This window comes from Etheostoma cragini, chromosome 14, assembly GCF_013103735.1.
Source record: "Etheostoma cragini isolate CJK2018 chromosome 14, CSU_Ecrag_1.0, whole genome shotgun sequence".
NCBI classification, from domain to species: Eukaryota; Metazoa; Chordata; class Actinopteri; order Perciformes; family Percidae; genus Etheostoma; species Etheostoma cragini.
Window position 1 is genome coordinate 5,732,722 of NC_048420.1, and position 15,366 is coordinate 5,748,087.

Consider the following 15,366-nt stretch of genomic DNA (forward strand, 5'->3'; position numbering starts at 1 on the left):
AAAATAAATAAATGATCACACTGATCATAGAAAAATTAAAAGTTAAAAAATAAAGTTATATTATTGAGTATGAAAACTATTGTTTTAAATTTTACTTAATAATTGCAAGCACATTGCTGTATTTATTGTTGCAAAACTTGTTATATACTGTAGGCGTATATAGGTTGTTTGTTACCACGACAACACCAATGACAATCAATGCTGATGCTGTCATGTAAATAGTTTTCTAATCAGCAATAAATATAAATTTTTTTGATCAACCCATATCAATTGCATGCTTAAAATAACATACCGGTTAAAGCCCAACCCCCCCCCCCTCCCCATTTCAAGACAACCCGACCCACTTCCGGGTTAAATATGCCCACTTCCGGTTTAGGCCCCGCCCAGTCCGAGTACGGATCCGGATACAGATAATTCATGTGGTAAACAGATACAGATACAGATACAGATAATGCTGTACTTGCTCATCCCTAGTTTCAAATGAGCAAATTGGCAGTTGGTCAAGGCCACACCCCCCCAATGTAGCAACAGACATAAAAAACACCTGGCAACGTACCTGCAAATGGCCTCTGTGGTAATTTCCGCTACAGTAGGTGTCTTTAACGAACATTACTATTTGAATCAGTGAGTACATTACCGTACTCTCATACTTACCAAAATTATACTTTTTTGGGGCCATGTGAGTCAAGCAAATCTATTATTCTACCAATGCTGATGCCTGCTGGTATGTACGCGTGTTGAAGGGGGAGTGCAACGATTTTGGTGGGCTGGTCTGGGTCTCAAGTCCAGGGCGGATTTTTTTACCCCAGTCCAGCCCAGTCTCTTTTACAGTGCTGGCCTATGGGGAAAATACTTTTTGGGTGGCAGAGGGATTTATTGCTGCAATACCGCCAGTGGCCACTGGAGAAAATCAGCCAAAAGACCTAAGTTAGCAGGATGAGACACACACACACACACACAGTCCCAAGGTAAAAGCAATCCCAGTGTTGCTGTTGCAGCTGGTAATCAGTAAAAGCATAAACCCTGATAAATGTGTTGATAAAGTTGTATAACATTGTTGAAACAATTGATTGTTACCTTCAGGGACACACAGGTTTGCCTGGTGAACCTGGAAAAAATGGAGAACCTGGAGCGAAGGTATGTGAGAGAGTAAAAACAGGAACGAGGTTCCTTTCCAGTAACAGCTCATAAGTATGGAAAGATTTTAATGTAAAAATAACGTGCACAAACATGATGTGATTGCAGCCAATAAACAGCTTAATATGATTATCTCTGTTGTTGCAATTTAATTAATCTTATTTTCCACAGGGAGATGCTGGAGAGCAAGGTCCTCAGGGGCCAGTGGGTCGCATGGGAGATGATGTAAGGGAACTTAATACTCAATTACAGTATGCTATAACACAACTGTTGGTACTATGAAAAAATATATATGCTGTTTTGTCATTTTAGGGGCAAAGAGGACCGATTGGATTCCCTGGAAGCATGGGGGAAAAGGGAGACAGAGTATGTTAAAACAAACCATCACATTCTTTTCTACTAAGGGCTGCTTATAAAAACTGTACTGAGCTTAAACATTTGTAGCATTATGTTTGCAGATAAAAACGGACTCTTTTCTGTACACAGGGTCCTCCTGGTTTCAATGGCGTTCCAGGACCTACCGGCCCACCTGGAGCTCCTGTAAGCAATTCCAATCAATTTTATTTATAGTGTCAAATCATAACAGAAGTTAGCTAGAGTAGGTCTAGACCACCCAATTGCCCCTAAGAGCAAGCATTGGGTGCAACAATAACGATAGCAGGGGTTAAAATTAAATTAAACGATGAACAGTGATGATTATTAGATTTTAGAAATATGACAAATAACGCGAGGCGTAGCAGGGCGTCGGGCCAGAGACGGGGGTTATTGTCCCGTGTGTCACATAAGCTTTTAACCCCATACACACATACCCCATCTATTCCTAACCCTAACTGAGTAGTTTAGTTCAACAGCTGCAGCCGCCACAATCCGAGGAAGTCTGCAAGGCGAGAAAGCACAAGGACTAAGTTAACTAGCTAACTAGCTAACTAAGTTAGGCATTGCCAGACCTTCCTCCACAGCACCACGGAGGAGGGTCTGGCTAGTCCATACAGCATTCCAAGATGAGAGAAAACCAATCCCAAATCGTCTTGGGTGGCACTAAATGCTGGATGGAGCAACAGTGTTTTGTTAGTTTGGTTTTGGTGGAACTTGGACGTACAAAAGTTGTTTTAGTCGTGCAAGAGGAAACCTTTTTGAAAACAAGAGAAAGAGAAAAGATTCGACAGCTTTCTGGATTTACCCTGCAGAGATCTGAGGAGCACTTAACCATAGTCCTCATAAACCCACCAGAGTTTAGAACGCCAGGAACCTCCGGTGACACCAGAGCATACTCCACCCTTGTTTTGTCTTCCATTCGACCATGTTATTGTTGTGCTGAAAATCAACACTTTTTCTGATGTTTTTGTCTCTTTTATCAACACTTTTGTGTCGTTTTTTCAATGTGTCGCCTCTTTTTTTGACGTTTAACCCTTCTTTTCACTACCATGTATAAACACTGCTAACATTTACACGTAAAATGCTACCAGTTTTACCTTCACTACATTTTTGGAATTCCTGGTCAGTAAACCTCATGTAGCTTATAGGAAATTATACCTAATTGCTTAAATGAAAAATGCAGAAATTATGAATTATTTAGACTAAAAAAAATGAAGGCTAATTACAGAAGGGTATATGTCAACGTTCAGTCTGGTTTTGAAACATTGACCCAAAAGTTAATGAAAGTAGAGATCCTATCTTTTGTTGGACTTGCAAAGCGTAATGTGTGGAATCATTCATCCATGTTTTGGGTTATTGAATTTAGAAACTCTTATTACTGATGAAAATATTTTGAAAAACTTGATATTTTGAAAAATTTGACCCGAAAACCACACAAGGGTTAAATGAATCGTCGTTGAAATAGACCACTCAGCAACATGCATTATTGTGACATGAATGGCACATAGATGGAGAAAGAGAAGATTAATGAGGAGCCCAGTGTATCATAGGAAGTCCCCCAGCAGTCTAAACCTATCAGGGCCTATCTAAGGGCGGGTCCAAGGCAAACCTGGGCCAGCACTAGCTATAAACCTTATCAAAGAGGAGAGTCCTAAGCTTGCTCTTAAATGTGGAGACGGTGTCTGCAAGCAGTCCTAGTTTGACCGGCTCTATGTCCTCTACTCGTTGGCATTCACTCTAATCGCACAAGGCCAGGATGTAATTGAAAACTCCAACTCTGTTGTGCCTCTGATCCATTCTCTCAGGGTGTGGAGGGAATCCGTGGACGTCAGGGTTTGGAGGGTGCCAAGGGCGAAGAGGTGAGTTCTGCACTTTAACGTCTGGATTATGTTGCAAAAAAACATTACCTGAAAGTTATTTTCATTTTGTGTGACTTTGATTAGGGAGCTGTGGGACCTCAAGGAGAACAGGGTCCTGCAGGGGAAAAGGGAGACGTTGTAAGTACGCTGATGGGATTGGTTGAACTCATTCATTCTTTAGCACACAGCGGTTGAGAGTGTGGCCGGGTTCTAACTGTGTGGTGTGACACTACAGGGAGAGCCTGGCAAAGACGGCTTGGATGGACTTCCCGGGGTTGATGGAGCCAAGGTGACTTCTCAATTTCAACAGCAAATATTTTGTTTATTACAGTAAATATCTTCGAATATTTTGTCCCTAAATATCCACATATTGAGTCAAACGTTCATTTTGCACCCTGGAGACAATGCTCAGACCATCACGGTACACTGAAACTCGCTTTATGCACTTGTGCAACAGTAAATATGTATGGACTATTAATCTAACCCTATTCAATAATGTATTTGTATGAATACACTTGTACTCAACAGGGAGAGGCTGGTACTGCTGGAGCTAGTGGTGTCAGGGGGATTGTGGGTATTCCAGTAAGTCCAACTTTCTATATTTCTATAAGTGTTTATGTATACAAAAAACAGTCTGCTACATGTTAATAAGTTTGAATAGTTTTCCAAGTCAAAGCAAGGAAAACTAGAGGAGGAGAAGTTCGTCTCTGAAGCAACGGAGCAGGGCGGGTCAATAAAACCTTTAAGTCAAAGAAACAGCCCGAAGACAGATCTAACGCCAACAGCACATCTACAGTACCTTTGCCTCTGAGTGTGCTTATGTAAATGTGCTGTATTTATATAGCGCTTTTCCAGTCTTAACAACTGCTCAAAGCGCTTTTACATCATACAGGATACATTCACCATTCACACACATTCATACACTGTGGCCGGGGCTGCCGTACAAGGTGCCACCTGCTCATCAGATAAACACGCACACACATTCACACTCCGATGCGCAGCACCGGGGGCAACTCGGGTTTCAGTGTCTTGCCCAAGGACACTTCGACAATGACTGCAGGGGCGGGGATCAAACCACCAACCTTCCAATTGGCAGGCAACCGCTCTACCACTGAGCCACAGCCGCCTGCTTATATGGGTTTTCACTCAGAATGTGTTTAACCGAGTCTACAAACAGCACAGTACAAAGTATTCGACCCCTTATCTTCTGAAGAAGAAGCTGTGAAGTCTCCTCTTTTATTCCCTGGAGAGAGATTTTCACAAATTACAAAAAAAGTGCACACTAGGGATTTTCCCTGGTAAATAATTTGCAAAGAAAAATGCATTTTTTTACAGAGCCTCCACTAAAAGCTGTATAAACTCTTCAACAAGTTGGTATTTTCTCTTTTTGGATGATGTGTCGTTGTTCCTATAGGGGCTGCCAGGGAAGCAGGGAGTAGTTGGACCCTCTGGTGCAAAGGTAATTGGAATCATCTCCTATGTAATGAGACATGTCCACTTAGTGCCTTCAAAATGGCATTGTTGCCCTAACCCCTCAACAGAACTCACTACACATACTACACAACCTTCCTTTTTACATTCAGTCTTATTCATTTGCAATACTTTCTACATATATGTATGTATTATAAAAATACATTACTTTTTCATCTTGTTTTTGTTTATTTTCTTAGCCCTATGTCTTAACATGCAATCTTTTTTTCCATTGGTCCTAGATTCAGGTTTTTATTTTGCTTGTGTGTTTTATGTTTTTTTTCTTTATAGTTATAGCATTGTTGGAACTTGGACTGATATTTTCATTGCCGAATTGTGCATGTGAGGAATAAAGAACTTTGAACCTTGAACCAACCAAGCAGACTGAGCGGATAGGAATGCAAAGACTAACAAGACTCCTGTTTTGGATTTAGGGGGATACTGGTGATGAGGGACCCGTCGGGCCAGTCGGACTTCCTGGAAAGACTGTGAGATTATCTCATCGAGCTTCCTATCATACTCTCGTTATATCCATGTGTTAGCTTGACAAATGTGCTGCAAGTCCTATTATCCAACCTAACATCTGTTTTCATACAGGGGGAGTCTGGAAAAGATGGACAAGATGGGAAACCAGGAAGTAAAGGATCAACCGTGAGTTTGTATTTTCTTGTGTGTTGGTCATTTTAGGCTTTCAGATGTATTGATTTTGGTGTGTAATGTTGTTTTAAATTTCCAGGGTGAAACAGGAAAACAAGGGCCAGTTGGGCCTGCAGGTCCTCCAGGCATCCAGGTGAGGCAGAATAATAATTTATGACACGGCTTGGTTGAATACATTCTGTGGTCTGCTTTTTCTGTGTTCGGTAACAAGATGGTTGCTGAGTATAACAGATCGCTGCCATTAACAAACATTGTTAAATCAATGCATACATTTTTACATCCATATTTGTGCGCATGGGAAGATCATACCGCTAATCAGTGAATCAACAGTGCAAACACAGCGTAAGTTAGCACCACGTTAAGCTCATTCACTGGGTCGATGCTCATCAGCGGTAAAGTTAACGGTGTTAACAGGGGGGGACCCCTGTATAAGTAGCCGTGTAAAGAGCCATGTAACAAGGGGGATAATGCAGTTCTTATTGAGAATTAGAAACCAGACTGCTAAAATTCCATACATTCCATAAATGTTGTGCATTGCATCATCTGTGCACATAGCCCAATATGCTTTACAGAGCAGTTCACGAAAATGAGCGTTTATTAAAAAAAACAAGATAAAATGAATAGAACATGTAAAATTATATTTTTCCAGGGTGACAAAGGAGATAAAGGTAGCACTGGTGCCACAGGACTGAAGGGTCATACTGGACACAAAGGTGATCAGGTTAGACAAATCTCATTTTACCAATGTTACGTCTTCACATAACATCCATAACGATAAGAATCTTTAGGTGTGGTAAGTTAAATGCAGTTACATTTCCCATGTGTTGTCTAGGGACCTATGGGACCAATGGGACCAAAAGGAAGTTTGGTAAGAACTATTATTACCTCTGTCTGTGAATGACGTCTCGCAGCCATTACATTGGTCCAGTAGTGACAGACTCGGCATGTTGTCTTTGTTTACAGGGGGACACAGGTATAGCAGGAGATCCTGGGGTCAAGGGAGACCAGGTATGTGGACCTAAGATTTGTATTGAGAGCGTATGTGTGTTAAGAACATAGACTAATAAAAATAGCTTTGAGTTTTGGAAATGTGGCTGTTGCCATCTTGGTGGGATGTGACGGTGTTTGACGACAGGGTTGGAGCTGGGGAGGATGACGCGGCAATTTTACCTAATGAGTACTGTGCTTTTTTTGAAAAAGACTGGAAAATGGCAAAAACTCATTTTGAAAATGTTTTCTGAGGTAATAAATGAAGTTAGAAGTAGGGTCATTTCCTGTCGAATTGTATAGAGACTGACTTCTTTTTGCAGCCAATGACGAATGATGATGAAATAGAATGCAGGTTTAAGGCACTGAACTTGGCTTCACTTTTCACTTTGTTTTTACAGTCTATGATTGAGAATGCTACACTGTGTCTGTTTGTGGATTTGAAAGATGTCAACTAATCTTTGTGTGTTTTCAGGGCCCTCCTGGTGTTACTGGAATCAAAGGAGAGGTATTAAACCACAGATTGTGCTGCAGCTAACACAAATCTGTTTCTGTTGCCTATGGATCTTTTCCCTTAGAAAATGATAATTCCACCACTTTACTGTAACACCTGCTATTACTAGTGGCTTGCATTGTATGTGAGCAAAACAATGCAAACTAGTTATCTTAATGAAATCTCCACACATATAACAATAATACGGGTTTGAGACTTACCAGTTAGAACAATTAATGGACATAGTTTTAGTCTCACTAATGTCAGAAGGGGATAGTAATTTCTTTTTTTCTTTTTCACATTAAGCGTGGAGAAAAAGGCCAACGAGGGGCTACAGGAGACGAGGGCCGACCAGGCCAGCCGGGTCATTCCGGTTTGTCTGGGCCAATGGGAGCTCGAGGGCTGGAGGGAGAACCAGGTGTTCCTGGATCACCAGGCCCCAGAGGTCTGCCTGTAAGTGTTTTGATTGCCAATATACATAATGAAAACACTATCCTCAGCAGCAGCACATGTTCTGCCCTTAGTGAACTTCAAGAGCATACCTAGACAGTTCAGCCATAAGTGGAGATGGAACAACTTTCAACTCTAATCCAGAGTCCACATATGATGTATCCTATTGATTTTGGTGATCCATCATCCGTCAACATTGTAATGTGTCCACCTAAAAGTTATGTAAGAGTGTTTGGAAACTAGTCGGCAAGCGAGCTGTTGCTTGAGCACAGAAGCTTAAACAGGTATTCAACAGTAGTAAAGAAAAAGTTCAAATAATTAGCTTACAGTAACGTTAATGGATAAATTGTTGAAAGATTCAGCCTCGCCCAATGTAGCAATAGGCTACATAGTAGTAGTAGGCTAGATTGCTGACCAAACCAACTTAAAAATTGGCAGTTCAGTTGTATGAAAAAAATTGCATTGCAGGATGGGTTATGGGAGTTCACGTGACAGGGCTTTGGGGGTACCTCAGACCAAATAGGTTGGGAACTACTGTGCATTGCCACCACTTGGAATTTATTCAATCACATCTGAAGAATTGGATTTGAATCACTCTTGCAACTGAACCCTGCCTACTCACATTACACTCACTTCGCTGTCTCTTTGTATTTCGGATATTGTAAAAAGTGAAATTTGCATGTCTTTTTTTTATTAAAAATACTTTGAAAGAATCAAAACACCCAATCAAGAGAAATGTACTGTATTCAGAAACTGCTTTAAACGAGCCGTCACAATTCTACTATTTATAGGTAGGAAGTGTCGCTACAGCGTCGTCACGGTCATTCCCCGGCTGCAAAGAAGATGCAGAGAATGCGGAAGACATGAAAACACTGACCAATCAGAGCAGACTGGGCTTTTTTAAGAAGACAACTTAAAGAGACAGACTCTAAAACAATGCGTTTCAGACTGACAGTATGAGAAAATAATGTGTTTTTGAACATTAGATCATGTAAACATGTTCTATTAGAAATCTAAATTATAAGTTTGAACCTAAAAATAAGCATAATATTGAAGAAGTAACACTGTTGTATTCGGTTTTTATGTAAAGTGTTATAGAAATATATATTTTTTAGTTTTATTATTTGCATGTTAACATTGTCAATGTAGCATGCTAGTATGCTGACATTCACATTTAGCTCTTAGCATTCCCATGTAGCCTCACAGAGCTGCTAGCATGGCTGTAGACCTACAGTGTTGTTGTCAAGCAGTGGATTCTCTCCCCATAGCAGGGTTTTTATAACTCTTGCTTTTAAGTCATCAGGATTGCAGGGGATTTTGAAATTATACAAATCTACAACAACCATCAATCACATTTAACAATTCATTTTTATTTATTATTCACAGGGCCCAAAAGTGAATGACGAGAAGCTTCGGGAAATGTGCTCAGCTGTTGTTGAAGGTGCAGCTTGTAAATTAATGACATCGTTATCTTAATGTGTATTCAAGCCATGGTAATACTATTCATGGCTACTTCCTGTTTGAAGCTGATTTGTTCTTTGTCCTTTTAGAACAATTAGCAGAGTTTATGAAAGAGTTTATGAAGAGGCCGGCAGCCATTGGTGCCCCTGGTACTCCTGGACCGGTAGGACCCCCTGGCCCCCCTGGACCAATTGGAGTGGCAGGAGCAGTAGGGTCTCCCGGTCCGGCAGGTGCAAAAGGTCATCCAGGTTACTTTGGGCTTCCGGGCCTACCGGGCAGTAAAGGTCAGTGAGCCTTTTTTATATTCCTCAACACTCCACCAAAGCCAGTGCTAAGATAACCCAAGCTGCTGCCCTCAGTAACCTCTGACAAAGCCTTTAGTGCTTTGTAAATACTGCATGTGTTTCTCCAGCACTGGCATAGATAAGCTGTGCTGCGATAGCTTTTTGCTTTCCCTTCATTTCCTGGAGAGCCTCCAGAACCCATACAATGGAAGTAATGGCAAGAAAATAAGTGAAGCCTTTAGAGAAAACAAAAACAATGCAGTACAACTTTGTCTTCACACTGCCAGAGCACACTGGAAGTAGTAATGCAGAGTGCTCTGCGGATGGATGGTTTTCACCCGTCCATAACAATATCCAATCAATTACTCACTAAACAAGGCTGAGTCAGAGGCATTAAGTTCCCTAATTGCATCACTATAACTGTGAAAACAATATGCTTCTCCATTTCATCCTATACTTTATTTGTGTGTCCTCTACATGCTCTTCTGTTACGCAGGTGATGCTGGGGAGAAGGGAGACAAGGGAGACAAGGGACTGGATGGTGTAGGAATCAAAGGAAGCCCAGGCGAACCGGGTGCACCAGGTAAGGCTGGTTCCAGTCATGATTATGGCACGCTGTTGATGAGTATGTTCCTCTTTATTAACAACTGGAACTGACTTTTGTTGACCTTTTGTGTAAGGAAATATAAACCATAATGATATGATGTCTTTGTGTAAATTTTCCATTTTTCAAAAGAAGAAAACAGTTTTTGGACATGGCTATTTGTGCTAACAGCATATAGGCTTCAAGCCTCTGGGTGGGCGTTTCCATGGCAGTGGGTAACTGACTTCTCCGAGCGGACTTTACATGGCCAGACTTTCTTTTACATTGGTTACATTGAGGACTCTATTTTAAGGATCTAAACGCCCAGCGTAAAAGCGCATGGCGCAGGTGTGTTTAGGGCGTGTCCAAATCCAATTCTGCTAGTTTGATGATGGGAAAAACGGTTGGTGTGCCGGGCGCGTGGTTCAGAAGGGTTGTACTTAGTGTCTTCATTAATTCAGAGGTGTGTTCTGGCCGTAACATTCAATCAACCAATCAGAGGTCATCTCCCATTCCCTTTAACAGCCAGGCAGGTTTGTACCTTGGAGCATTGCTATTATGATAGCGGATTTTTTTATGTAGTCTTTTGCATGTGTGTGTGCTGCTGCGCTTCCCTGTGTGTGCAATAAGCATAGTGTGTGCGTGCTGTGCACGAGCCTAGATGCATTTACTAATTTGCTGTTAAAAATAACAATGAAAGGCTGCGTTGTTGACTCTAGACCAGGTTTTTGTTGGTCAATGGCACGATAACTTCTTGCGGCCTTAAGATAGCAATACGCCCAGAATGCACCTGAACACACCTTCCTGTAAGAATAGCACACCCAGGTGCATTTGCTAGTTCAACGACGTGGGTGCTGGACGGGAAATTAACAACTACGTCGCTCATAAACAAGCCAAGACACTTGCGTCGGGCTTTGTGCTGCGCCGGGTACAAGAGAGGGTCCTGAGAGCTCCTCACTAAAACACCTGAATGCATTCCCCTCCCGATAAAAGATGCAAAACTGTGTTTTGAATCACTTTACTTCCTGCAAGGATGTCTGCTTGCTTGTCTTTGTCCTGTCCTTACTCCACCTCTTGGCCTTTCACAGCCACCAATGGAATCATCAGTGGAATAGTGTGAAACCATCGGCAGAATGTTGTGCATTGCATCATCTGTGCACATAGCCCACATAGCGTTTGAGCCGGTACATAACCACCAATTAACGTCTTAGAGGAATTTAAGATGTTTGTCCCTTTAAAAATTTTTGGAGGACTCTTTAGTCTGTATCTACTCTATAAGAAGGAAGCTAGCAAGCTCGGCTAACTAGCTAACATACAGAGAAAAATGAGGAAAGTGTCCCTTTCATTTTTCTGCAGCGTTTTTAATTCTCTCTGACTGGCTATCAACAGCAGCCTAGGCTTATGGGTATTGAAGAATTTAGAGCCCTGTGCCAAAATAATGGACAGAACATGATCTTTTCAAACATACATTTGAACTAATGACAACTGGTGATCCTAACATGAACCTCTAGAATCCTCATGTTATATGGGAGGGTCTCTATGTATCTTTAGAGACATTGAGGATATCATGCAAAGAATATTTGAAATTTAGAATGGGGAAAAAACATTCAGCTAGCCGTGTAGCCATTGGGATTTAAGTGATATAAAGAATTATTTTGAGTGCCCACCCACACAGATGTTGCACCACCCAAATTACATTACAGTCAGTCTTCTTTCTGGTAATTAAAGTTTTCATTGAAAACTAAAATGACTGATCTATTTGTATATACTTAAAATTTTAACTTTTTATTTCAATATTTAACCATTTGTATTTTCCCCATCAGGTGCCCCAGGCGCTCCTGGCATTGCAAAGGATGGCAAGAATGGAGACCGCGGTGAGACAGGAAGTCCTGGTGTCCCAGGAGCAGCTGGTCCAAAGGGAGCTTCAGGTCCGCCCGGGCTTTGCGATCCATCAACCTGTATCAGCAGACTTCCACCTTTCTACATGGTCAGCGGAAAGAAGTCCGCCGGCTACAGACACCCATGAGACATCCCAGTTCGTTGACACAATCCAGATCTCATCCTGCAGCGACCACGTTTCAGGGCTACTCAGAAGGGCGGGGGCGACGTGGTGATCATTGGGAGTCTCCATCTGTCTCCATCTGAACCACGGCTCTAAGAGACACAAAGGGAAACAGAGACAAGGCACAATTGTAGAATAATGTATAGACGTTGTATGTGGTTACAGTGAGAGCTTATCTAATGTTCAAAGATAGCTGCTACTGATGGCCAAAGCTTCTCCCAGCCGACGACAGGCACGCTTGCCCATGAGTTGACCCGTAAAAATCTTTGTGGTTACAACTGCTGACCGCTTATCTTAGTGAAAACTAACATGACAACTTGTAAAGGCACATCTCTCTGATTTCTCTCTTATGCATGTCATTTTTCATTCCTTGAATAAGCTCCCTGAAAACATAGATTCTACTTGTTTAGCTACGTGTAAAGCCTACAGGATACCAGATTCTCCACCTCAGTCACGAGCCAATTGGAAAGTGGAACTATAATTTGAGGCTTTGCTTTCAAAACAAAACTACAAAAAGGTTCACATTAACATTTAAAATTGTGCAGACTTGCGCTGACATGTCCAATAATTTGCTAATAATTGTTTTGCCTGATTTTGTCCAATAAATTTGTTCTTTTTCAAACAATGTAATAAAGTGATATGTTTTGGAAATGTTGCACATTACTGTATTAAGTTTCTCATTTAGTGGTGCATAAAATGTATCTCAGAGCAGCTGCAGCTGTTATTATAAAATTCAAAGATATGCAAGTGACAATGAGTCATATTATTACACAGCACGATGCAGTTAATTAAGGTGATTGGTATGCACATTGAAAAATGGTTCATCAAGAAATTCTTCAGCCCATCTAGACTGAAATGGTTTTGTTCAGGAGGGCCTTTACTGTTGCCTAGTTACCAAGATTAGTCAACATCATCCCTACCTCTGTCAGCCCAGCACAAATACATTCACAGATTAAATATGAACTTTAACAGTAAAGTACGTCTAAAGAGGGGGAGAAAAAGTTACGATATAGTATGCGAAAAAATTTGATAAAAACGCCATAGTATAGTATGAAGAAAAAGCTATTGCATAATACTGTATTTTGAAAAAAGGGATAATTGATAATATGAATAAAATTGAAATGAATTGAAATTGAACGGAATATTACTGATTATTGTTGAAAAACGTGATACAGAGATCAAAGTATAGAACGTCTTAAAAAGAGATGAAAAAAGCCCTTGTATAGTATGTTAAAAAAGTCACAAATAAGCCATAGTATAATATATTGAAAAGGCCGTTGCATAGTCCTCTCTTTACCCTGTCTCTCTTAGTTGTGCTGTAATAGTTTTAGACTGCCCGGGGACTTCCTTCGACACATTGAACTCCTTTATCTTTTATCTTTCCATTTATGTGCATTCATGTCCCAGAAATGCTTGTTACTAACCTAGCTCTGATGAGTCATTCCTTGGAGTCCTTACGTTCTTTTTCGCCCAGCATGTTTCCTCGGGTCAGGGAGGCTCCAAGATAATGGTTGCAGCTGTCTGCGTAGTCCTGCTACACGTCCTGCAATGCCATGTTACATGCCGCTACGTCCTGCTGTGCCCTGTAACGTCCTGGTGTGCCCTGTAACGTCCTGGTGTGCCATGCTACGTCCTGCTACACTCTGAGGTGCCCTGCTACGTCCTGCTGTGCCCTGTAACGTCCTGGTGTGCCATGCTACGTCCTGCTACACTCTGAGGTGCGCTGCTACGTCCTGCTGTGCCCTGCTACGTCCTGCTGTGCCCTGTTACATCCTGCTACGCTCTGAGGTGCCCTGCTACGTCCTGCTGTGCCCTGCTACGTCCTGCTGTGCCCTGTAACGTCCTGGTGTGCCATGCTACGTCCTGGTGTGCCATGCTACGTCCTGCTACACTCCGAGGTGCCCTGCTACGTCCTGCTGTGCCCTGTAACGTCCTGCTGGGCCCTGTTACATCCTGCTACGCTCTGAGGTGCCCTGCTACATCCTGCTGTGCCCTGCTACGTCCTGCTGTGCCCTGTTACATCCTGCTACGCTCTGAGGTGCCCTGCTACGTCCTGCAGTGCGTTGTAATGTCGCACAGTGACATCACAGACTCCGCCAACAAGGTCTGACCCGGGTTTCTTCCTAAAAGGAAGTTTTTTCCTCGCCACTGTCACACTGTTGCTGGCTCTAGAGGAAACTACTAGAACTGTTGGGTCGTGGTCCAATTATGGAATGTGGTCTAGACCTACTCTATCTGTAAAATGTCTTGAGATAACGCTTGTTATGAATTGATACTATGAAAAAAATTGAAATGAATTGAAATTGAATTAAATATTACTCGAAAAACGTGATACAGAGATCATAGAGTACGTCTTAAAAAGTGATAAATAAAAGCCATAGTATAGTATGTTAAAATAAAATGTGATTCAAATGCCACAATGTAGTATATGAAATAGCTATAGTATAGTATGTGGGAAAAGCCATCGTATAGTTTGTCAAAAAAATTTAAAAAGCAATAGTATAGGATGTCCAAATAGCCATAGTACAAAAAAAGCCATAGTATATGTGATAAAGGTGATAAAAATGCCATAGTATAGTATATGAATTAGCCATAATATAGTATGTGGAAAAGGCCATTGCATGTTACTCTATGTTGATAAACAGGATACAGAGATCAGAGTATAGTTTGTCTAAAAAAGTCAAAGTCAAGCCATTGTATAGTATCTTAAAAAATAGAGATAAAAAGCCATAATATAGCATGTTGAAAAAAGTGATAAAAAGTATACCATGTCAAAAAGGTGATTAAAAAGACATAGTATAGCATGTCAAAATAGCTATTGTTTAATATCTCAAAAAAGCCAAAATGTATGTGAAAAAAATGATAAAAATGCCATGGTACAGTATATGAATTAGCCATAGTATAGTATGTCAAAAAGGCCATTGCATATTACTCTATGTTGGAAAACGTCATACATATAACATATATTATGCCTAAAAAAAAGTGATGAGAAAACCATAGTATAGTATGTCAAAAGCATTGATGAAAAAGCTATGCTAGAGGCTGTTGACAAAGAAATAGTGTAGTATGTTGAAAAAGTGATAAAATAACCATATATAGTATGTCAAAAAAGTGTTAATAAAGCCCTAGTATAGAATGTTGAAAAAATTGATAAAAAAGATTAAAAGCCATACTAGAGTATACTGAAAATATTTATAGAAAAAAACATAGTATAGCATGTCAAAAAAGCCATTGTGTATTATGTCAAAAAAATTGAAAACAGCAATAGTTTAGTAGTTATTAAAAGGGATAAAAAGCCATAGTATAGTATGTCGAAAAGGCCATTGCATATTACTCTATTTCAAAAAATGTGATACAGAGATCATCTTAAACATTGATAAAAAAGCTATAGTAGAGTCTGTTGACAAAGAAAGAGTGTGGTATGTTAAAAAAGTCAACATCAAGCCATAGTATAGTATTTTTAAAATAGTGATTACAGTTTTTTTCAATCGCTAACAAGCGCTCACCCATACTTCAGATACTTTTTCTAAACTCTTAACACAGACTCA

The 15,366-nt window shown here is 40.7% G+C and overlaps 1 protein-coding gene across 4 annotated transcripts in view; it reads left to right on the forward strand.

The window, feature by feature from the left end:
• The window catches only part of LOC117956378 (collagen alpha-3(IX) chain-like), a 33,873-nt gene extending 21,404 nt beyond the window's left edge, over positions 1-12,469 (forward strand). For all 4 annotated transcript variants that reach the window (XM_034891411.1, XM_034891413.1, XM_034891412.1 and 1 more), the window contains 21 exons: positions 1,084-1,137; positions 1,309-1,362; positions 1,450-1,503; positions 1,624-1,677; positions 3,318-3,371; positions 3,456-3,509; positions 3,607-3,660; positions 3,900-3,953; positions 4,786-4,830; positions 5,276-5,329; positions 5,439-5,492; positions 5,578-5,631; positions 6,148-6,219; positions 6,331-6,366; positions 6,462-6,506; positions 6,961-6,993; positions 7,285-7,431; positions 8,815-8,869; positions 8,979-9,173; positions 9,670-9,756; positions 11,580-12,469. In XM_034891411.1, the coding sequence (XP_034747302.1) occupies positions 1,084-1,137; positions 1,309-1,362; positions 1,450-1,503; positions 1,624-1,677; positions 3,318-3,371; positions 3,456-3,509; positions 3,607-3,660; positions 3,900-3,953; positions 4,786-4,830; positions 5,276-5,329; positions 5,439-5,492; positions 5,578-5,631; positions 6,148-6,219; positions 6,331-6,366; positions 6,462-6,506; positions 6,961-6,993; positions 7,285-7,431; positions 8,815-8,869; positions 8,979-9,173; positions 9,670-9,756; positions 11,580-11,782 (1,512 nt within the window). In that variant the 3' untranslated portion in view covers positions 11,783-12,469. The remainder of the gene's footprint in view (positions 1-1,083; positions 1,138-1,308; positions 1,363-1,449; positions 1,504-1,623; positions 1,678-3,317; positions 3,372-3,455; positions 3,510-3,606; positions 3,661-3,899; positions 3,954-4,785; positions 4,831-5,275; positions 5,330-5,438; positions 5,493-5,577; positions 5,632-6,147; positions 6,220-6,330; positions 6,367-6,461; positions 6,507-6,960; positions 6,994-7,284; positions 7,432-8,814; positions 8,870-8,978; positions 9,174-9,669; positions 9,757-11,579) is intronic.
• Positions 12,470-15,366: the final 2,897 nt, after the last annotated feature.